The sequence below is a fragment of the Mastigoproctus giganteus genome, chromosome 5 (assembly GCF_048544385.1).
Source record: "Mastigoproctus giganteus isolate SK-2022 chromosome 5, ASM4854438v1, whole genome shotgun sequence".
Taxonomy (NCBI): domain Eukaryota; kingdom Metazoa; phylum Arthropoda; class Arachnida; order Uropygi; family Thelyphonidae; genus Mastigoproctus; species Mastigoproctus giganteus.
In genome coordinates, this window is record NC_143579.1 from 9,345,427 (window position 1) to 9,370,921 (window position 25,495).

The window sequence follows — 25,495 nt, forward strand, 5'->3', positions numbered from 1 at the left end:
TGAAGTCTTTAATTTACCACTGCAAAACCAAATTTCTGCAAAATTCACTGCAAAACCAAATTTCTGTGGTAGATTCATCAACGATGTCATAGTTTGGAGTCATGAAGAGAGAGAATTAAACAATTTCTTCAATAACCAGAAGCAGTACAGCATAAAAAAAGTAGAACTGTAAAATAAGAAGCTATCCTACCTGAATGTCTTGATAACAGTTTAAATACAGAATTTTTCAGAAAACCCACAGTATCCTCCCCATTCAAACAAACACATTCATTTTCCTTAAAACTAGGAGTTATTAGAATGTTTATATAAAGATTTGCAAAGACAGGGAACCTTACACAAGAACCATAGTAGATACTACAAAAGAATTAGCATTAGCATTAGTAGAGGCATATGATGCAAGAAAGCAAGCTTATTCAGCATCAGCCAAAAAAAAAAAAAAAAAAAAAAAAAAAAAACAACCACTACTCCCATTTCACCCCTCAATTCGTTCGAAATACCTGTCCAGCTGAGCCTTAAATTTGTTTAGGCTATCAACTTCAACAACAAGCGATGGAAGTCTATTCCACAAACCAACTGCCCGCTGGCTAAAGGCGAATTTCCGCACATCTATCCGACATCCGTCCTTCCTCAATTTGAATTTATGCCCTCTCAGGTGATTATTCTGAGCAAGAGGAAGAATCCCATCGGCATTGAGCATGCTCAAGCCATTCAAAGCCTTGTACACCTCTATTAGATCACCTCGGCGATGCCTAGTCTCCAGGCTCTGTAATTTGCAAAACTTAAGCCTTTCTTCGTAAGAGCAACCCTTTGTTCCATTCACTAATCTTGTTGCCCTTCTCTGTACTCGTTCCAGCAGCTCTACATCCTTCTTGAAATGAGGCCTCCAGACCTGTATACAGTACTCAAGGTGTGGCCTGACCAATGCCTTATACAAGGGAATAATAACATCCCTGCTAGAAAAATTCCTGTATATCATTGACAAGACACCATGAGCTACTCTTGCAGTTCGTCTGCACTGCTCAGAGAACTTCATATCTGCCTGCACAATTACCCCCAGGTCCTTTTCATTCTCTACCACTGTCAGCGTAGTACCACAGAGTTGATACGTTGATCTGGGGTTACTGTTTCCCATATGTAGTACTTTACATTTGTCAATGTTAAACTTCATTTGCCACCTCTCAGCCCATCTGCTCAACCTTTCCAGGTCCTGTTGCAGCAGCATAGTATCAGTAGTGTCCTTAACAACCCTGCCAACCTTTGTATCATCTGCAAACTTGGACATTAAGCCTGATACACCATCATCAATATCATTTATAAATATAGAAAACAACAATGGACCCAACACTGAACCCTGAGGAACTCCACTAATAACATTAGTCCACGTTGAGCAGTGACCATTGATTACCACTCTCTGTCTTCTGCCACTCAACCATCCCTTTATCCATAGCAGCAATTTGCCTCGAATGCCACACTTCTCCAATTTGTGCAGCAGTCTTCCATGCGCAACAGTATCAAAAGCCTTTCTAAGATCCAAATTTAAAGCCATTCAAAATATTATTGTTCCAGGAATAATTCAGAAGATAGCCAGAATATTTAATATATCTGTCTGCTATGTAGAGTTCAAGTAAGTAGAGTACTAATCACAAAATCTTTATTCACAAAACGTAAAAATATGTCTAGTCCAACCAGTCCCACACACAGAATCTGCAATGCAAGTGCAAATAAAATCATATAAGTGAATCTTACAAATGATTTTCCACAAAATTTAAGAACACAGAAAAGATTTCAGTATGCCAGATCTGTTATCAGATCTAGTTATGGGCATAATTGAATGATTAATAATTGATTTTTCAATAATCGATTATATGCAAGTTGATTGTGAAATCTACAACAATCTATAATAATTGAAATAACCAATGATGGCATTTTTGTAATCAATTATATACAAATTTGGTGCAACTTAAAAGCTCACCAGTCCATGTGAATGTTATTCAAGTGTATGCACCAACAGAAGACAAGAGTGAAGAGGTTGAAGATTTCTACAATAAATTAACAAATATACAAAAAAGAGAGATATCAACCTGATACTGGGAGAATTCAATGCTAAAGTCAGCAAGGGAAGAGTAGGAGACATCACTGGGGGAATATGGACTGGGTGATAGAAATGAACGTGGGGAGCAGCTGATTGAGTTCTGCCAGGAGGCAGAGATGGCTATAGGTTAACACATGGTACACTCTACCAGCAAGAAGACTTTACACGTGGAAATCACCTCAAGATAGTACAGAATCCCCAAAAAAAAACTATATTGACTATATTTTTGTAAATAAAAGATTCTGAAAAGGAATTAAATCAGTCAAAACATATCCGGGTGCTGATGTAAACTCTGATCACACCTTGCTATGTTCTAATGTAAAAATAAGGATGAAAGCTGAGAAGAAACATCATCACAAGGAAAATATAAAAAATTAACAGACTAAGGGATGAACAGATATGTGGAGAAGCGAGAACAATGTTGAACAAACAGTTACTGCAATGCAACCAAGAGTGATGTAGAAGATGATTGGGAAAGGATTAAAAGCACAATTGTCAAGACTAGAGAAGAGATTCTGGGAACAAAGTCAAAAATAATGCAAAAGAAATGGATGACAGAGGGGATTTTGAGTCTGATAGGAGCAGTCAAGAACAATCGTTTTGAATACAGCAGAATTCAGAAATTGATCAAAATGAAGATAAAAAAGGCAAAGGAGGAATGGATGGAAGAAAGATATGAAGAAATTGAGATTTTTCAGCAAAAACATGACGAATTTAATCTGCACAGGAAGTTAAAGGACACTGCAAAACTTTCAGAAAGAGAGAACAATACCGAGAATGGATTGCTGATGGACCAAGATGAAAAGGTCAAGGCTTGGAAGGAGATTTGGGTAGACAGGACACAATGGGTGATGGAACTGACATGGGAGGGCCAAAGATATTACAATCCGGGTGCTGATGTAAACTCTGATCACACCTTGCTATGTTCTAATGTAAAAATAAGGATGAAAGCTGAGAAGAAACATCATCACAAGGAAAATATAAAAAATTAACGGACTAAGGGATCTTAAAGGGTGCACTATGCCATCCAACAGGCATCGACTGGAAAAGCTCCTATTCCAGATGAGGTTGCAACTGAGATGAGATGCTCAAACTTATTGATGATGATAATATAGGAAAGCTTACTGACCTATTCAATAAGGTAAACCAAACATGACATATCCTAGATGATTGACTAATGGCATAAATCAACTTTCATGACACTTCCTAAGAAAAGTAATCGTAAGTCTTGCAGCAACTTCCAAGGGGCTCACATTTGGTGAGTATGAGCTTGGCATGCCCAGGGTCTTGAGCTGGATATCATCATTTTTCTCTTTCTTGGCGATTACCTTTTACTTTTAACTCCTGTTCTCTCTCTCTCTCTCTCTCTCTCTCTCTCTCTCTCGTAACTCAGAAATTTTTTTTTTTTTGCCTGGTGAAGCAAAAGCCTCAGGCTTCCTTGCACCAAATGGCTAATAACAATAATATCAGTTTTATGAATCATGTGCTGAAAATATGGGTCATTACTAACAGATTAGAAAGAATACTTGATGAGAATCAACCGAAAGAGCAAGCTGGCTTTAGGACAGGATTCTCAACTATGGATCACCTTCACGTAATATCACAGCTAATGGAGAAAGCAAATGAATATAAAACACCATTATGCCTGGCATTTGTGGATTATGAAAAGGCATTTGACTCCATACAGCATAAGGCAATGTTTCAGGCACTGGAAAGACAAGGCATAGATACTCCATATATTATGATTTTGAAGAAAATATATGAGAGTGCTACCTCCTTTATTAGACTAGACAAAGACAGTAGCAAATTTAAAATCGAGAAAGGAGTCCGACAAGGAGACACAATATCTCCGAAGCTGTTTACTGCTGCCCTTGAGGAAGCTTTCAGAAGATTAGACTGGTCGCAGAAAGGAGTCAATGTGAACGGAGAGTACCTAAACCATTTACGATTTGCAGATGACATTGTGGTCATAAGCCACGATCCCAAAGAATTAGAGGAAATCTTAATCAGTTATGCACAGTTAGTAAGGATTTTGGACTAAAGATGAATATGGCTAAAACAAAAGTAATGATGAACAAGTATGCCACGGAAAGGGAAATAATGATTGAAGGAGCAGTAACTGAAAAGGTGGAATCATATACTTATCTGGGACAAGTTATTAGCTGTAATAATGATAAATGGCTGGAAGTCAAGAGAAGAATAAATTTTGGATGGATAGCATTCGGGAAATATAGTCACATACTGAAGAGCAATACAGGTGACCCCCGCTTAACGCTGATAGTTCGTTCCGGGAAAACAGAGCGCTAAGTGAGCGCCATATTCCCATAAGGTAACATATGTATTTGTGAGTTGCGGTCTATTCCATAAGATATTTTCTAATCAATAATAAATGGTAGTGGAAATATGCACCAATGTCGATTAAAAATATTTAATATTCAAAATTTTATACATATAAAATATTCTACATTATATACACATAATTATGAGGTAATTAACTAACGAAAATCATGAATTTATTAATTCGATGGCCCTGTGCTCTCGTGTTTTCGTATCTTTGGACTGAAAAATGTGTCGATTTTGGGTTGTGCTTTGGCCCTCTTCCTCTCATTGTACAAGTAGGGATTCATTTCTTTCTTCAAATTTCTTATTACCTTGGCACTTCGTTCCATGTCAGGGTCGTTCTCCCGGAAATAATCACACATTTTTTCGAAGTGTTCAAAAGCTTCACTAAGTCCTTTTGCAGTCAGCGACTTCATCGGTTCTTCATCTATAGTATCTTGATCATCATCTCCCTCAATAGCAAGCCCTTGTTCTTTTATAATTTCCATTAGTTCTTCATTAGAGAGGCCATCCCGGTCGTTGTCGATCATCTCTTGTACGATGTCTTCGTTAATTTCGTGTAATCCTGCTTCTTTTCCGAGCTCAACAATTTGTGTTTTAACATTTTCAACGGAACGATCAGGTTCCTGGGAATGCTTTATGCAATTTTTCCAAACTTTCCTCCACACTCCATTCATGGTTTTCTGAGTCACTTCATCCCAGGCACTTGAAATGTTGTAGATGGCGGTTTTAATGTTATAGGATTTCCAAAACTCCTTTAAACTCGGTACATTTTCAGTGTTGATGGCTTTAATAGCTTGGGAAAAGGTGTTCCTTATGTAGTACGCTTTAAATGTGGCAATTACTCCTTAGTCCATTGGTTGGATCAGAGACATAGTGTTTGGATGCATGTAAAAAACTTTTATGTGATTGTTCAAGTCTTCTAAGCTCTCTTTGCTTGGGTGTCCTGGCGCATTGTCCATGATTAGAATAGCTTTATAACCAATGTTATTTTTTGCAAAATATTTTTCCACTGCAGGACAGAAGAACTCAGCATACCAATCAATGAAAAGTGGTCTGGTTACCCAAGCTTTTTTATTAGCCTTCCAGATGACAGGTAGGTTTGATTTAGCTAAACCTTTAAGAGCCCTTGGATTTTCGGAATGGTAAACTAAAAGGGGTTTTAATTTAAAATTCCCCGCAGCGTTACCACCCAACAACAAAGTTAACCGATCCTTCGCCGCTTTGAAGCCTGGCATGTTTTTTTCTTCTTTCGATATGAAACTTCTTTTAGGCATTCGTTTCCAAAAAAGACCTGTTTCATCTATGTTAAAAACTTGTTGAGCAGTATAACATCCCTCTTCAATAATTTTAACAAATTCTTTTTTGAAAGTTTCGGCTCCTTGTTGATCTGCACTTGCAGCTTCTCCCTGTATTGCTATGTTGTGCAGGTTATAGCGCTTTCTAAATCTATCAAACCAGCCCTTACTAGCGTTAAATGGTTCCACATTTTTTTCGGGCTGAGCTTCTTTTAAATCTTCATATAGGCTCTTCGCTTTTTCTTTAATAATAATTGAACTTAATGGAATTCTATGTTGAATGTTGTCTTCAATAAAATTATGTAGTTTCTCCATTTCAATCATAATAGCCGGCCTAGCCCTGGTCAATTTAGTTGCCTGCAGGGGAACAGCTGTTTTTCCAGCTGCTAAAATTGATTCTTTATGATTGTTCTTACAGTTGAACCTGCCAGTCCTAAATTATTGCACACATCCACTTGTCTTTGACCGGAATCAATTCTCTTCAAAACGTCTAATTTAATTTTCAAACTCAATGTTTTTCTTACCTTTCCAATCTTTGCACCACGTCCAGACATTGTTGCTTTTTCATTCTTATCCGCCATAACTCTCTGCAAATGTAACTGCGTTGCACTGATTTTGATATTAAATTAAATCTAGAATTCCTCTGGCAAGTGAGCTGAAGCGGTGACAAATGTTTTATTTATCTGAAAAGTTCGATTTTACCGTGCAGTAAAATCAAATGGTTGTTTATTGCACGAAAATACTGTATTAAATTATGGTGTGAGTCATGGAGAATGTTTATGGAATTTCCAAAACAGTAAAACAAACAAATTTTATGTACTTCGGGTTACCACAAGGTCAGAGGAGTTCAGAAGACAAGAGAATACTGTACTGTACAAGAAACAGCACCGCATTTAGCACTCATGGGATTGATTGTGTGAAAAACATTTCGCAAGTTATAGTTCCCACAGTAAAACAAAAGAAGAGATAGGGAGTAAATCTATTTTTAGTATCTTTCTATTACAGGTCAGAACAGAAAATGCAGACTTCATAACAGTATATGACACTGGATGGTAAATTTTTTTCAGCTTGTGTACTAAAAAAGAATTTCTCCCCTGAAACTATCTACACCAAGAAAATAGAGCATATTGAAAGTTTCAATTTTGTACATAGAGTAGAAATTATAAAAATAATTACTGTAGTTAATTTCATGGCGGCTATTTTCTCCTTTTGCCAAAAAAAAAAAAAAAAAAAAAAGGCTCAAAACAGACTGGACTGAAGACGGATTTGCCAAAAATTCAATCTGTATGCTAGTAAAATAGCGTTATAGTCAGATACGGGTTATAATATAAGAACAGCGTTATAGCGAATCAGCGTAAAGTGAACCGCGTTATAACAGGGGCCTGCTGTATCCCAGGTTGTCTGAAACGTAAAATAATGAATCAATGTATACTCCCCACCATGACTTATGGAAGTGAAACTTGGGCACTCGCCAAAAGAATGGAAGAGAAGCTGAGAACTACACAGCGAAGAATGGAACGAATCATATTGGGAATCAGACTGTTAGATAAGAAGAGAAACACATGGATTAGGCAGTAAACTCAAGTAAAGGACATTCTTATCAAAACTAAAGAACTAAAATGGTCTTGGGCAGGACACATAGCTCGAAGACATGATGACAGATGGACTAAGAAAATAACAGAATGGTACCCAAGAGGAGCTAGAAGAAAACCTGGAAGACAAAGGCGGAGATGGATAGATGAAATTCATGAGTTTTCGAGTAGTAAATGGATGGCCAGTGCTCAAAACAGAAGGAACTGGAAAGTTGCTGGAAAGGCCTTCATCCTGCAGTGGATTGAAAATGGCTGATGATGATGATGATGATGATGCTGAAAACATTACCTAAGGTGATTTGAAACCGCATATACACTAAATGTGAACACATGATTAGCAACACGCAAATCGGATTCTGCAATGGCCTTGGAACTCAAGATTCACTTTTCTTCATGCAAGTGTTACAACAGAGATGCAGAGATTTTAGGGCAAGACATGTATATACGTTTAATTGATTTTGAAAAAGCTTTTGACCGTGAACAACACAAAAGCCTCATCAACATATTACAACAGATTGAACTTGATAGTAAGGACATATGTATTATTAAGAATATCTATTAGAAATAGAGGGCAGTAGTCAGAGTGGGGAACACTGAGATGCAGGAGACCGAGATCAGTAGACAAGTCAGGCAGGGCTATATACTCTCACCGCTACTTTTCAACATATACTCCGAATGTATCTTCAGGCAAGCTTTAGAAGCTTGTGAAAAATGGCATAAAAGTAAACGGCCAGATAACAAATAACATTTGCTATGCTAACGATACAGCATTAATAGCAAGTAGCAAGAAAGAACTGCAAGAAATGTTAGAACAAATAAAAACAGCATGTGAAGATAATGGCTTGCATATCAACATATAAAAAGCAAAATTAATGATCGTCATTAGGACTGGAGTCGACGGGACAAATCTTGTTTTAAATGGCAAGAGTATTGAAAGAGTTAAAAGGTTCAAATACCTCGGCTGTTGGCTAAATGAAAGCTTAGACCCTGATGTAGAGATCAAGATCAGAATTGAGATCACAAGATCTGGTTTCCTGCAATATAAATCACTGGTTTTGGGACTGGCAACTCGCATGAAGTTTGTTAGGTGCTATGTGTGGCCACTACTTGGTAGTGGGTGAGAGAGTACATGTGAACAGGCGAAGTTTTTACGGCTCCAGCAAATAGAGAGGTTTTTGCTTTTTTATTGACTTAAATTGGCATATTAATTTATTTTTTAGAGTTGCTTTATATTCCTAGTAACAATACTTTAGTTTAAATTAAATTTAGATAGAGATTTTGTAGGTTATTACTTAGTATCGGTAAGGGCATCAAATCCACGTGTGGACAGCTTTTGCAGCTCCCGCAAACGAAAAGTTTTTAATTATACTTAGCCGCTTTATTGACTTAATTGTTAGATTAAATTATTTTCTATAAGTAGCTTACAGACCTAGTCAAGCTCCGTGGTTTATTTTGAATTTAGATAGCGTGATTTGGAAAGTAAATAACATCTCGTGTCCATAGATTAACCGTTCGTAACTTGCCGCCATTGTTATACGATACGTGTGCTAGCGTAGGATTTAACGGAAAACTGGATAGCGTAAGGTTTAACGGAAAACTAGACAGCGTAAGGTTTAACAGAGAACTAGATAGCGAGTATAGAAGTATCAATTAATCCGTAAAATTTATTAAATTTCATTGACAATTGAATTGTACTTTTTCAACTAAATAAATATAGCGACCTAGTTATTACAAAAATGTAACATCATAAATTAATACATATAAGTTTACAGGGGATAAGAAAGTCATATAACGTAACTCGGAGATAACATTCGATACCGAAATACATATATATAGTGTTATAACTGCATTGGGATACAGGTTTAGGGTTATATTTTGTATTGCAATTTTATTGAACTTGAAATCATGACTCAGACCAGAGCAGCAAAGCAAAAGGCTCAAACTAGTGGTAGTGCTGTGGCTCAGGGGAGAACTGTGGGGGGCAGTTGTCCTCTGAATCACAGTCTATTGAAATGCACTGCTTGCTTGATGTTTGTGGAGCAATCAGGAACGGGACATGTATTGCCAAGGGAAATGTCTTTGTGTGCGTGCGATGTAAGGAGTGCGAGGATATCAGGTGCCAATTCAGCATTGTTATGGGCTTATATGAGAGCTTGAAGGACAGGGCGGATGCCCTCGATGGATTTAAATTGAGGGGCCCATCAAGCTCTCAGCTGCCCGCATCAATGCCAGAGCTTGCACTTGAACATCACGCAACACAGCGGTAACCCTCAAGGCAGAATGCACTGGTCCCAAAGGAGCTAGTTTTCAGGTAAATGGGGTACATATTGTGCAAAACGGATAGATAGAATAGGACCGGGGTAAATCTGCCAGGGGCAAAGGTTGATGATGTTGTAGGGTAGATATCATCCTTTAAGGGCACAAAGGGCGTTGGCACTAATGATATTAAGAGTAGGAGACTGGCGGAATTACTTAACAAGTACAAGACAATGCTGAAAAAAAGCCGTGAGTCAGGGTTGAATTTGAAAGTGTCTGCAATTCTGCCCAAACACAATGTTTGTTTGTTTGTTTGTTATTTGGTTTTTAGGAGCATTAGCAACTAAGGCCATATTGCTCCGCCAAACACAATAGGAGGGAGTATATGATGAGAGCCTTGTCGATCAGTTCGGCCCTGGAGAGATTGTGCAAGGCTCAAGGGGTAAAATTGTTCTCAGCCTGGTCTGTGCTTGTTAACAGGACAGACTGCTTCTACAGGGATGGGATACACTTAAATAGAAAGGGTGCAAGAATATTTGCTGATGCTATCGAAGCAGTGTTAGGTGGGTCGGAAAACTGCTAGCTTGGGGGGGGGATACACGGACTAATAGATTAACAGTAGCCGCTGGCAGAGGTAAAAATGATTCTTGCACTATTTCTATTAAAATGCAATTGAGCAGCAGCCTGGAAAGCAAGGCAATAGGAATATCCAGGACTGCTGAGTCATAGTGGAACAAGTAAATACATGGACTGTGTTAGGGTAACTAAGAATAGAAACAGGTGCATGTATACTTGCATGTACACCAATGCTAGGAGTATAGTTAATAAATTCGATGAGCTTGAAGTGCTAGTCAAGACATCAAAGGCAGATATTGTTGAGATATCAGAGACATGGTGTCACACAGACATAAGAAGGGCAGAACTGGAATTTAGGGAGTACAATGTGTACAGAAAGGATAGACAGGACAGGAAGGGAGGAGGGGTTATGCTGTTAGTTAAGAAACACATAAAATCTAAGGAAGTGCATCCAATTGATGTGAGTGGACAATGCAATGTTGAGTCTGTTTGGTGTGACATAAGCACTGGGAAAGGAAAGATGAGAGTAGGTGTGTGTTATAGGTGTAATGAATCTGATGAGTATAATGAGCAATTGTGCAGAGAAATAAAGTGGGCCAGTAAATTAGAGTGTCTTATAATGGGGGATTTTAATTTCCCGGATATTGACTGGAATTTGTGGGTTGGTCACTCACACACACACTAGCAAGGCTTTTGTGGATTTATTGGATGATTGTTTTTTACAGCAGCATGTTCGGGAGGCAACTAAAGGGAGTAATACTCTTGATCTGATTATTAGTACTGATTCTTTGTGCATCAACAATCAGCAGATAAAGGAATCACTAAGTGGCAGTGATCAGTGTGCTGAAGTGGGATTTACTCAAAGAGGCAACTATCAAGGGTAAAGGAAAGGGTTTTTGCTTTTGTAAAGGTGACTACTGTGGTCTGAGACGGTATTTAAATTCTATATGGTGGAACCAACTAATGATGTTACCAACAGCAAATTCAAAACAGGAAGCATTCAAAGAATTAATCTTGGAAACTAATAGGCTTTTCCTACCAACAAAGAAATATTGTTCAAGGTTTAGGCCTAAATGGATGTCAGATGAGCTAATTAGACATGTGACAGACAAGAAAAATGCATGGGATACATATAAATTAACATGTGACACAGAAGCCCATGATAGATATAAGCTGATCTGTAACCAAGTTACAAAGGATGTTAGGCAGGTGAAGGCAGATTACGAGAAATCTGTGGCAAAGGATGCAAAGAAAAACAGCAAAGAGTTCTTTACTTATGTAAACTCTAGAAGGAAGGGGATGAATCAGATTGGTCCACTTGATATCGATGGTTCAACTGTTGATGATCCGGCTCAGGTAGCTAACAAACTAAATGAATATTTTGCATCGACATTCACACATGAGGAGTTATTCAGGGAGGGGAATGCCAGAAGTGTATTCAACTCTGGCAGTAAGCTAGATAATCTTGTAATAACTGAGAGTAAGGAGGGGAGAAATAGTTGAAAATAAAAACAAGAAAGGCACACCCGGGGTGGATGGAATCTATCCAGTTATATTAAAGGAGGCGACAAAGGAAGTAAGCAAACCCTTAGCTATAATTATGAGAGCTTTCCTGGACTCAGGGGAGGTACCCACGGACTGGAGAAGTGCAAATGTGACCCCAATCCACAAAGGAGGATCAAAGGGAGACACAGGTAATTAGAGACCTGTTAGTTTAACTTCTGTTCCAGGGAAATTAATGGAGGCACTGGTTAAAGAAGCATTGCAGGATCATCTAGACAAGCCTTCAGTTATAGCTCGGACACGGCATGGGTTTGTTAAGGGGAAGTCTTGTCTGTCAACTCTGTGGTACCACACTGACAGTGGTAGAGAATGAAAAGGACCTGGGAGTAATTGTGCAGGCAGTTATGACGTTTTCTGATCAGTGCAGACAGTCTGCAAAAGTAGCTGATGGTGTCTTGTCAATGATATACAGAAATTGTTTTAGCAGGGATAAGGAGGTGATTATCCCCTTGTATAAGGCAATGGTCAGGCCACACCTTGAGTACTATATACAGATCTAGAGGCCTTATTTTAAGAAGGATGTAGAGCTGTTGGAACGAGTACAGAGAAGGGCAACAAGATTAGTGAATGGAACAAAGGGTTGCTCTTACGAAACAAGGCTTAAGTTTTGAAAATTACCGTGTCTGGGGACTAGACACCTGCGAGGTGATCTAATTGAGGTGTATAAAGCCTTGAATGGTTTGAGCATGCTCAATGCGGATGGGATTCTTCCTCTTGCTCAGAATAATCGCCTAAGAGGGCATAAATTCAAACTGAGGAAAGACGGTTGTAGGATAGATATGCGGAAGTTTGCCTTTAGCCAGCGGGTGGCTGATTGGTGGAACAAACTTCCATCTGTCATTGTAGAAGTTGATAGCTTAAATAGATTCAAGGCAGAACTTGACAAACATTTGGAGTGAGTGGATGGGCGAAATAAGGGGTTTTTTTTTTTTTTTTTTTTTTTGGCTTTATGCTATATAAGCTTGCTTTCTTGCATCATGTGCCTTTGCTAATGCTAATGCTTCTGTATGGAGTGGAAACTTGGACACTCAGGCTTCCAAGATGAAGAGAGTAGAGTCCTTTGAAATGTGGATATACAGAAGAATGCTGAGGATCCCCTGGATGAAGTGGATGACAAATGAACGAGTGCAACAAATTATAGGATGTAATCGGCAACTGATGAGCATTGTGAAATGACAGAAGGTAAAGTACCTGGGATATATCATGAGAAGAAGGTGGTACGAGTTACTGCAGGTGATTCTAGAGGGTAGATGGAAGGGAAGAGAAAAGTTGGCCGAAGGAAAATCTCATGGATGGATAACATCAAGAGATGGATGAGACTGAGGTTCAAAGAGCTTATCAGACATGCTGAAGAGAGAAAGGAGTTCAAAAAAAGTGATTACCGACCTCTGAACCCAGAGATAGCACCAAAAGAAGGAGATATGAAAATTACACATTTTATAACTCATATTTTTATTTATACGTATATATTGATCAAATAGGCCTACTGAGTGAGTGGTAACAGACTCTAGCTCTGGCAGCATCAAATCCCTCCACAGTCATTTTCTCTCTATTATGGAAATGTCTAAAACACGTTTTTTTAGAGCTTAAGCCTCAGGCTGCATAAATTTTTTTTTTTTAGTTTGCTTCGTACTAACATGCTGCTATTGCACAATATGAAACATGCCATAATTGATTATATCAAATATGACTATTGATTACTATTACTAATCAGATCTAGTCTTCTATTCTCTACAATGTAGGCATGAATGAGATTCAGATCAGCCACTACCCTGTCAGTGGTGAGATTATAAAGAAGCATATTTTATATGATGCCATGACCAATTAAAAATTGATAGAACTGAGGAGGAACCACTTCAATGAACAATGGCTACAGCTATTTAAAGATGAAATTATACCCAACAAACTGAAATAAGCCAAACTACTCCAGTAGTCCCCCATTTTTCAGATTAATCAAATCCAATACAATTCAGTCAATGTGGGAAGAAGTTGCTTCAGAACTGGGTCACACCATAACTTTAGAAGTAAAAGCAGAATGAGTAACACAGATGAAAAATTCAAAAATAAGTTTAGGTACTTGGTATAAAGACTATTAAGATACATATTGCACAGTTATTATATTCATAATAATACAGTAAACTTTCAGAATAACGGCACCTTCAGGGATTCAAGGTGCCGTTATTTTGATTTTTCCGTAATCTAAAAAGTTTTATTTTTAATATATTTAATGCAGAAATAATGAGGCCAAATAAGAAATAGAGAGATTAAGAATATAACTGCACACAAAAAACAAACATGTTGACGATCCAATATTATTATGATCTGCCATTAATACACTCCTGCTTACATCCCCTTCTATTTTCTTTATTATATCCAAGTTTAGTCTGCGCGGGTAGCACAGTAGTATCATAACAGTCTCCCCCCCCATTGGGTGGAAAAGGCTTGGGTTCGAATCCTGTCGATGACGTGAGGAACTTTTATGGGTTTTTTTTACTCCATGGTTGAGTTAGTCGGTCTCAGGCGTAGATAGCAGACTCCCCCCCCCCAGAAACTGGGGTTTTTCATCCAGCAAAACAGGCTAATTGACTAGAGAACACACAATTTAGAGGCACAGTTACACATGGGTAGTTGAATTAACTTTCCACTTGATCCTAATGTAATAGTTTCAATTATATCAAGTTTGTCACTAAACTTTAATGTTGTTGTTCTCTTCTTCTCTGTATGAGGTTTATTTACTTAACTCATAGTGAGGGGTTTTTAATTTAAAATAAATGTAATTAATATAATCCGTGATATCAATACAGAATTCACTTTGAAAATGGCGAATGTAAACAAATACAGTAATCCAGAGCCAGAACTAGGCAATCCTATGCCCGGGGCAGAAGTGTTATAAGTACACCCCCATTATATATATATATATACATACAGTCAATCTTTCAGTAGCATAGCTAGGGTCATCGATGGTCGGGGGCAACATGTCTTCCTGGTGCCCCTGATTGTGATAGATAATTCCTTCAGTTTGCACCCCTGAAGCTCAGCGTCAGGGGGAAATTCCCCCTCTGCACCACCCTTGATACGCCTCTACAATCTTTATGAATTTATAGAATTTATTATTGCAACAGTCTACAATTTGCATGTATTTATTAATAAAATAATTTAAATAATATAATGAATATAACAAAACAAAAATATCAAAGAAAAAGAAACTTACAAATATTCGTTTATATCTACAGAGAATTTAATTCTATATAAACTACAAAGAAATTAGAAAACCAGACAGTTTATATTTATATATATCTAGTATAAAAATCATAGAAACAAAATATTATTATTACAGAGAGAGAGAGAGAGAAGTAGAAGGGAATCACCAAGAAACAGAAGAATGATGATATCCAGCTTAGGACCTGGGTGTGCCAAGCCCATACTCACCAGATGTGAGCCCCTGGGGTTATTGCGAAATACGGTACTTTAACATTATAAAATAAACTAAAAATATGTAATAAAGATGTATTATTTTAATTGAATTTTTCTCGCTTTGAAGGACCATTCACAAGAAGCTACTGTTACAGGCAGGGTAAGAAAAATTCATAGCGCTATTTCTATATTTGGATAAGATTCTATTAGAACTCATGAACGAATTGGAGAAGTTGTAAAGGGGTTACAGATTTTATATCTGTAATAATGAAGAAAATATGGAAATTTTCTTCACTCTACAGAAACTTTTAAATGTAATTACCAAAAGGAATTCAAAAGATTCACTATAAAGTTCATTAAACACAGGTCTGACTGTAATTAAATCAAAAATGAAGCAATTTTAAAATATATAACTGGTCAAATGTGCCCTTAAAACGCTGCACCTGGGGCTAGTGCCCCACTAGCCCCACCCTAGTTCCAGCTCTGCAGTAATCATGTGACTTGCTGTTTTCTTTTTTTGGCACTGCATACGACAAGATATCTGCGCTGTATGTAAACATCTCAATCACAATGTGCCATTAGCTCGTATGTTCTGTTATTTCAACAGTCTACTGTATTTATTTTAAAAAAATAAAAAATAAAACTCTTAAAAGGGTATATAATATTTAAAATTTTACTGAGTGTATAGCAGGAATTAGAATGCATCAAACTGATACCAACCCTACAGAAAATTTTTATTTCCTAATCTGTAATGCTCAAAATCTCTATTTAAAAAAAGTAAAAAAAGATTACTATTTCACACAACTGGTTCAATGATCCAGTTGTGTAGATGATCCTGCTCAGATAGCTGACAATGAGTATTTTGCACCTACATTCACACATGAGGAGTTATTAAGGAAGGAAAATGCCAGAAGTTTATCAAACTGTAACAGGGTGCTTAATGATTCTGTAAAAACTGAAAGCAAAATGTAAGAGAAATTGTTGAAGTTAACCATAACAAAGGCACCTGGGGTTGATGGGATCTATCCAGTTATATTAAAGGAGGTGGCATAGGAACTAAGCAAACCCTTAGCCATAATTACAAGAGCATCCTTGGAGTCAGGGGAAGTCCCACAGACTGGAGATGTGCAAATGTATCCCCAATTCCCAAAGGGGGATCTAAGAGTGATGTGTAACTGCAGACCAGTTAACTTCTGTTTTGGGTAAAATAATGAACTCACTGGTTAAAAAAACATTGCAGGATCATCTAGACAAGACTGCAGCAATAATTCAGACACAGAATGAGTTTGTTAATGGAAAGTCTTGTCTGACAAATTGGATTGGATATTATGAAACAAAAAATAATTTTGATGTCATATTTTTGAATTTCAGGAAAGCTTTTGACACTGTTGCGCATGGAAGATTACTGTACAAATTGGAGCAGTATGGTATTAAGGGTAAGTTGCAACAATGGACAAAAAGGGTGGTTCAGTGGAAGAAGATAGAGAGCGGTAATCAATGGACGCCGTTCTTCATGGAGTAATGTTATTTGTGGAGTCCCACAGAGTTCTGCGTTGGGCCCACTGTTGTTTTGTATATTTATCAATGATATTGATGAAGGTATATCAGGCTTAATGTCAAAATCTGTAGATGATACAAAGGTTGGCAGGGTTGTTAATGACAGTAATGGCAGTGTGCTACTGCAACAGGATCTATATAATTTGGGCAGATGGGCTAAGAAGTGGCAACTGAAGTTTAACCTTGACAAATGCAAAGTACTGCATATGGGTAGAAGTAACCCCAGAGGAACATACCAACTGTGTGGTATTACACTTAGGGTGGTAGAAAATGAAAAAGACCTGGGTGTGATTGTGCAGTCAGATATGAAGTTTTCTGAGCAATACAGGCAGGCTGCCAGAGCAGGTCATGTGGTATTGTCAATGATATACAGGAATTTTGCTAGCAGGGAAAAGGAGGTAATTATCCCTTTGTATAAGGCAATGGTCAGGCCAAGCCTTGAGTACTGCATACAGGTCAGGAGGCCTCATTTTAGGAAGGATGTGGAGTTGCTTGAGCATGTACAGAAAAGGGCAACAAGATTGTTGAGGAGAACAATGTCGTCCTCTTACCAAGAAAGGCTTAAGTTCTGCAAACTGCAGCGGTTGGAAACTAGGCACCTGAAGAGGTTATCTTATTGAGGTGTATAAGGCCTTGAGGGGATTGAGCACACTGAATTCTGATGGGATTCTTCCACTTGCTCAGATTATAAAGCTGAGGGGCCATAAATTCAAATTGAGGAAAAACAGTTTTAGAATAGATGTGCGGAAATTTGCCTTTAGCCAACGAGTAGTTGACTGCTGGAACAAACTTCCATCTGTCATTGTGGAAGTTGACAGTTTAAATAAATTCAAGGAGGAACTGGACAAACTTTTAGAGGGAATGGATGTGTGAAAATTTTTTTTTTTTTGGCTGCTACATAAGCTCATATGCTTGCTTTCTTACATCACATGCCTCTATTACTACTACTACTACAACAATATTCAGAAATTTCATACCTGACCAGTGTCATACTTTCCTTCCAATTTAGGAGTTTCTAATTTTCCAACTTCTGCTAATCTATAAAATATAAACAACAGTTTCTGCTTCAGATAATCAAAATAAAAATTAAGAATACTGTTAAATAATATGCAGAGCATCAGATAAGTAATTTCCTATTTTTATTCTAATTTAGCTCCCGAAACAAAATGTACTGCCACCAGTGTAAAGCTTGCAATTTGCTTTTACCATTTTTAAAGTAAAGAATAAATAACTGTTCAATCCTTTCAGGACTGAGTTGAATGATCATGTATAGTCCCTCAGGAGTGAGTTTTCTGATGTGTATCATGTAACACACAATAGGTAGGAGCTAACCAAATGCCACAGTGTGCTCCTGCCTGCCTACTCAGAAGCACTGAGGACCGCAACAGAGAAACAATCGATTTCTGCAACTCCTAACAAAAAAGAAGAGATCTACTGTAACATCCACATCAGCTCATCCTAAAGGCAGCCACATCAGACAGAGACCCACCGTACAAGTGAAAATGTGAAGAGCTCAGTAATCAACAATCTTACCAAAGAATTTAAGACAAGATAATATTAATAAGGAAGACCCGTAACACTGGGATCATAATTGAAACAGAAATGCAAGAAGATACAAATAAAATTATTGCAAACCCCAAGGTGTCCACCCTCAGCCTTCTTGTGGAGGCTTCAAGAAAAAAGGGCCAGCGTATCCCAAAGGGCATAGCAGCACAATTGAAAAAAAAGGCTGATGAGAACAATCTTGATGTCCTCTTCCTCCAAGAACCATATACCCATAGTATGGTAGGGTTATCCACTCGCATACAAAGTTGTTCAGCATGACGGACACATCCTCTGGGCGGCCCTGGTCATCTGCAACCCGGACCTCACGGTGACAAAAATAGTACATCTATGTAACAAATGGGCTGCCTGTGCCCAAATAATCTCCCCACTAGGAGAATTTTATGCAATCTCCCTATACTGTTGACAGGGAGAAGACATCCTGCAATTGCTTACTTGCAAAACATCCTTCAGGAGCTTTCCAATGCCAAAATTATCACAGGGGCTGATGTTAATTGTAGGTCGCCAATCTGGTTCAGTAATACCTCGAAACAATGTGGATTCAGAAAAGGTCAGCATCCCGAGGAATTTCTCACTAACAACTCATTGAGTTACTCAACCAGATGAATAATCCATCCACCTTTTCAAGCACACTATGAGAAGCCACCACAGATGTTAGCCTTGCAAGCCTATTGCTGGACTTTCTAACACTTTATAATCGTTCATTTGGAAAATATATTCAAAATTGGCAAGTTCATACATCATGGTCAAGTAGTGACCATAATGTAATAACTTTTGATGTAATGTATAAAACTGATTTTTGTTGTCCAAGAACGACTTATGACTTTCCATGCTTTAAGACAAGCAATGTTGACTGGAGCCAATCCGACCAAATATTTTGTGCTGCTTCTGATGAATTCATTATAAGTCTTGAATGTTTACCTGTTTTACAACAAGTTGAGGAAACAATAAATCTAATAATTTCTGTTTGTAATGAGTTTTACTAAAAAGAAAAGGAGAGAATGCAGTGGCTTGGTGGACATGGCAATTGACCAATTTAAGAAATGACTTAAAATCTGCCAGGCACAACTATCAGCATGCTAGAAGAAGCAAAGGAATGCTGAGGAAATTGCACGTTTGGTAGAGATGTATAAGGCTGTGAAAAGTTTATATTTTAACATCATCCACAAAGAAAAACGTTTAGCTTGGGACTGTTTGGTTCAGAAAACTATGGAAAATGAGCCTTGGAGGTTAGACTACAAGGTCATTGCAGAAAAAATTCACCCTAAAAAATTAATGCAACCTTCTCAACAATTATTAAATCAAATCATACAGAGACATTATCTTGGCAAGAAACTATGAATGCTATCCTCGATGAGATCACTCATCAGGATTCTTCTTCCCTTGAATGTACAGAGCAAACTGAAATGCGTATGCAACATTTAATGTATGCAGTTTCCGCAAATGAAGATCCATTTACAGCATATGAAGTCTCTGATGCAATCTGTTCCAAGTGGGATGGAAAATGTCCAGGGTTAGATCTGGTTGAGGTTTCAGTCCTCAAAAGAATTTGGAGATTGAGGCCACGGCTTATCACCAATATCATGAACTCCTGTCTAAACAATGGCTGTTTCCCAGAGCCATGGAAGCTGGCAAACTTAAAAATTTTGCTAAAGTCTCCAAACAAACCTGTGGAAGCACCAACATCGTCGCCCCCATCGCACTTCTCCCCATTTTAGGGAAAGTACTAGAGAAGCTAATTGTATAAAGATTTAAAAATTATTATATTTCCAGAAACTTATCTGTTCCTTTTCAGTTTGGTTTCACTAATGGCAGGTGTACTATGGATGCAATCGGTGGGGCAATAAATACTGTTTCTGCTTCAATTTCTAAATATGTCCTCGGTCTTTTCGTGGACTTCAAAGGGGCCTTTGACACCCTGTGATGGCAAAGTGTCCTGGCAAGGTTCCGGGAGGCCGGGGTCTCAACTCCTTTGTACCAGTTGGCTACAGATTATTTCAACAACAGAAACCTTGTTGTCTCCCCAGGCATTTGCTTGGTCATGAGACCGATTACTTGTGGCTGCCCCCAAGGATCCGTATTTGGTCCAATATGTTGGAAGGTGGTCCTTTATGCGTCGCTAGCTTCTGGTCATGGCAATGTCCGTAAGATTGCCTATGCAGATAATTGTGTAGCATATAATTGCAGCAGCAGTTATAATCACAAAATTCTTCTGTTTTAAAACAGAGAAGAATTTATCTTGTCCAATTTCAGCTTTTTAATTATGTTAATAAATAATGTTAATAAATGACACGTTTATTGCAAGTAAACTAATTTTTCCGTACAGAGAATCTCGGCAAAAGTTCATGCTAAATAATAAGGTTTATTAAAAACAACACCTTTAACATGTCCATTCAGCTAATGTCATCACTAGATATTTCAGCAAATTCATAAAACCCAATATACTCTACACTTCCTCAACCTGGTCTTTAGCTCCATTAAAATATTATGTACACTTGAATACTGGTTGCTTTACTGAATCATTAATAATCTAGCATTGGGCCTGTGAAATCAAGAATCTTTATGGCTAAATGCTTTAAATATACAGTTTTTCATTTATGCACAATTAAAAACAATTAATTTTTCTTCAAATATTATAACTCCATATTAGAATGTATTTTGCTGATAATGGCCTGCCCGATTTGTGGGTCATCATTCAGCCAGCAGATCCCTATGAGAACCAACTTAGGCCAACACTCATCCTCTCTACAATAGACTTGACCAGTGGTTCCCAATCTTTTGTCACTCACGTCACACCTGACGTTAAAAGATGCATGTTCACAGCACACCTAAATGGTAATTGCCACTGAACTGGATGGTGTTTTTCCTAATCTTGCAGCACATTTGAAAAGGGCTGCAGCACACACGTTGGGGACCACTAGACTAGACAGCTAACCACCATTTCTCCTATAAATTGCTATTAAGAAATAATACTCAACATATTGACACCAAACTATTTGTCAGAGATCTTAAAAGCCTATATTTTCTGTTCATTTTTCAAGAGTCCAATGTCCCATTTATATCAAGGGTTTTTGTAAATCTGCATGTAAATTGTTTATTAGTATTCCATGGTTATTTCATTATATATATCTTGTTTCTCTATATTCTTAATTATTACCTTTTTTTGTGTACTGTATATTGCAATTATTTGCTGTTAATTTTTTTATGTACCTTTTTATACAGGGGCTCACATCTGGTGAGTATGGGTTTGGCACACCCAGGGTCCTGAGCTGGATATCATCATTCTCTTTCTTGGTGATTCCCTTCTGCTTCTCTCTCTCTCTCTCTCTCTCTCTCAGGGTAACTCGGTTTTTTTTGCTGGTGTAGCATAAACCTCAGGCTTCCTTGCACTATATGGCTAGTAATAATAATAATATTTATACAAGCCCCTCTTGTCATCAAATTGGCTGTATCAGGGTGGGTGAGTCACTGTGTATATTCTTGGCAATAAACTGATTTACTGATAAAGGACATTCATTATGAATAAAATAAACTGTAGAAACTACTAGACCACAGTGTAATGCTAAATGTATATACTGAAAAGGGTTACATTGGGTGGAACATGTAGTAGTAGAGGCATATGATGCAAGAAAGCAAGCTTATGCAGCATCAGCCAAAAAAAAAAAAAAAAAATCATTTCACAACCACCACAATACTATAACTCAGGGGATGTTTTAAGAATCTACTCAACACATCTGCATTCAGAAATATATTTACATTTCTCTATCTGCTGAAAGGTTGTACCTCAATGTTCTCCAGATCTGATAGCAAGATGCTTCAGAATCTCAAATTGTTGACGTTTATTTATTTATTTTTTTAAGTTATAGTAGTGAAAGGAAAGAGGTCAGAACCTAAGTAAGTAAACCCCCCACTCGCATTCTCCTTCACTGGTTCCAATCAAACAATTAACGCCATCGTGACTGCATAACTGGCCAAGAAATTACTTAGCTATTCTGCACTCCAGCACAATTCGTGACTCAACGCATTCCATCGATAAGCCGAAACGAATAATAAAATAAATAATAGGGAAAATAATTAAAACTAATGACTATTAGCCATTTAAAACAGTTGCAATAATGTTCGAAAAAATTTTACCTATTATAACTTGCCCTACTTTTCAATCGAACACAAATATTTAGTATACAAAACTCACTATGATAACATACACGGCAAAATCGGGATAAGTTAGTAGCCATCTTTGAATTTAACTCGCACTAAACGTGGTGAACACGGACTGAATCCTTAATAAACAATTAATTTCAAAGAATCTATAAAAAAACATAACCGAACTTGTTTTGTTATTTCAGTTTTTACTTAATTTTATCATATTAATTTTTGTTCGAGAAGTTTACTTTCTTTCCTTGTTTTTGATGTGACATTTTAAAAGTATAAAAACATTTAAGTTCCAGGATTGAATCCTCGAAAATTTAACCCCAGGGGCTCACTTCTGGTGAGCATGGGCTTGGCACACCCAGGGTCCTAAGCTGGATATCATCATTCTTCCCTTTCTTGGTGATTCCTTTCTACTTCTGACCCTCTCTCTCTCTCTCAGGGTAACTCGGGAATTTTTTTTTTTTTTTTTTTTTGACTGGTGCAGCATAAGCCTCAGGCTTCCTTGCACCATATGGCTAATTATAATAATAATAATAATAATAAAGCACGTGGGCCCATTAGGATTAGCATAAGTAGAGACATATGATACTAGAAAGAAAGCCTCACTAGTGGATTTCTATTCTTTGGGACCTTCTCCCTGTTGTGTTCCGAATTTTCTCCCATTTCCTCTCTTGAGTCCTCTTCCTCCTGGCTCTGCTGGAGGGGGTTAACTCTGATGGTTGTCCCATTTCTGATCTGGCCAGGTTCCTCGTGCTGTGCACGGATGCTGAAATGCCCATTCCTGGTGACTGGGCCTTTCAGTAACTAAGTGGCTCGATGAAAAACACGAACAACACACCAACACAATACTCAAGTTGCCTACTCAAAGCCCATCTGGCCTTGACAGACTTTGCCACTTTGGCAACCTCGACGGAAATTTATGTTGATTATAGAAGTGCGAAAGTAGTAGACGCCTTGCCTAATGTCATTGTTGAGACAGTCCGCGTGGGTAGCACAGTGGCATCGTCACTGTCCTCCACACACCAGGTGGAAAATGCCCTGGTTCGAATCCCATCGATGACGCGAGGAACTTTTATGGGCTTTTTTCACTCCGTGACAGAGTTAGTCGATCACAGGCATAGATAGTAAGATTTCCCCCCCCCCCGCCCCAGAAACTGGGGATTTTCGTACAGCAAGACAGACAATTCGACCATAGGTCACACGCAATTAACAGAAGACACACTGCACGGCAGATGAATTTAATTATTCTGGTGGTCTAAATATAATGGTTGGTTGGTTTGTCATTGTTGAAGTTTTTTTCAAATGTAATGCTTAGTTTCCAAATGATCTTTATTGGTTGTAAAATGCTGAGAATATTTATGATTTTTACAAAGTGTGGCAAGTTAATCGGTATCCGTTGGAAATAGAAAGTTTTTTCACCTAAAAAAAACGGCTTTTACACGTTTCTATAATGTGTTTGATCATACATTAGTGCCCAAAACTTAAGGACCAGTCAGGTTTCACATGTAGCTTCTCACAGGAGTGGCCTGGATATGAGAAAGCATACCAAAGGAAACTTGTAATTCTTTTGATATGCTTTCCAGGTACAGAAATGATGAAGGAAACAACAACGGAAATAAAACGGTACAGAGGGACTTTTTCCAAAAATGACGACGTGGCATTGGCTGCCATGATACAGATGAATCACTGCCAAAGATGGAACAAAGAGAACAGGTGGTCCTCAGTGGCAGATATGGCCACCATTAATGTCGATGCAGGCTTTGCACCGCATGGCCATATTTAGAATAACGTTGTTGATAAGTTCTTGTGGGAAAATCGTCCATTCCTCTGTCAGCGCCATTTTCAGCTGGTGACCATTTCCTGGTGGGTGTGGACGTGCCACTAGGCGTTTCCCCAATCGCATACGAATGGCATATTAGATCACTACATTGCTACTTTTTCGTACGTTTTGTTACGTCTCTAGGAAAAAGCTCGCTAAAAAAGTGTTCCTCCGTCTATATGATTATTAGTCTATGCCAGTTTATTAATAACCGAAAAAAAAATTATTTTTAAAAATTATAATGATACAAACGTGCCTTACGCTACAAATATGCAAAAGTTATTTATTTTATTATTTTTTTCAATTATTAATTACAATTTTCCACTGAACACTTGTTCACATCTCATCGAACACTAGCGTTCCATGAGATATAAACAACTTAGCATTAGTATTAGCATTATCATCAGCATTAGTAGAGGCATATGATGCAAGAAAGCAAGCTTATGCAGCATCAGCCAAAAAAAAAAAAAAAAAAAAACCTCTTCCACTTCACCCCTCGTTCAAAATACCTGTCCAGCTGAGCCTTAAACTTATTTAGGCTATCAACTTCCACGACAAGGGATGGAAGTCTGTTCCACCAAACAACCACCCGCTGGCTAAAGGCAAATTTCCGCACGTCTATCCGACATCTGTCTTTCCTCAATTTGAATTTATGCCCTCTCAGGTGATTATTCTGAGCAAAGGAAGTTACCCATCAGCATTAAGCATGCTCAAACCATTCAAGGCTTTATACACCTCTATCAGATCACCTCACCGGTGCCTAGTCTCCAGACACTGTAATTTGCAAAACTTAAGCCTTTCTTCGTAAGAGCACCCCCTTTGTTCCATTCACTAATCTTGTTGCCCTTCTCTGTACTCGTTCCAGCAGCTCTACATCCTTCTTGAAATGAGGCCTCCAGACCTGTATACAGTACTCTAAGTGTGGCCTGACCATTGCCTTATACAAGGGAATAATCACCTCCTTATCCCTGCTAGAAAAATTCCTATATATCATTGACAATACACCATGAGGTACTCTTGCAACCCGTCTGCACTGCTCAGAGAACTTCATATCTGCCTGCACAACCACCTCCAGGTCCCTTTCATTCTCTACCACTGTCAGTGTAGTACCACAGAGTTGATACGTTGCTCTGGGGTTGCTGTTTCCTATGTGTAGTACTTTACTTTTGTGAATATTAAACTTCATTTGCCACCTCTCAGCCCATCTACTCAACCTTTCCAGATCCTGTTGCAGCAGCATAGTGTCAGTAGTGTCCTTGACAACCCTGCCTAC

At 38.0% G+C, this 25,495-nt stretch overlaps 1 protein-coding gene across 1 annotated transcript in view; it reads right to left on the reverse strand.

The window, feature by feature from the left end:
* Window positions 1-22,486, reverse strand: part of POLDIP2 (DNA polymerase delta interacting protein 2) — a 135,726-nt gene extending 113,240 nt beyond the window's left edge. The window contains exons 1-2 of the mRNA XM_090373854.1: window positions 22,386-22,486; window positions 17,666-17,726 (exon numbers count right to left, since the gene is read on the reverse strand). Coding sequence (XP_090229980.1) covers window positions 17,666-17,726; window positions 22,386-22,486 — 162 coding nt within the window. The remainder of the gene's footprint in view (window positions 1-17,665; window positions 17,727-22,385) is intronic.
* Window positions 22,487-25,495: the final 3,009 nt, after the last annotated feature.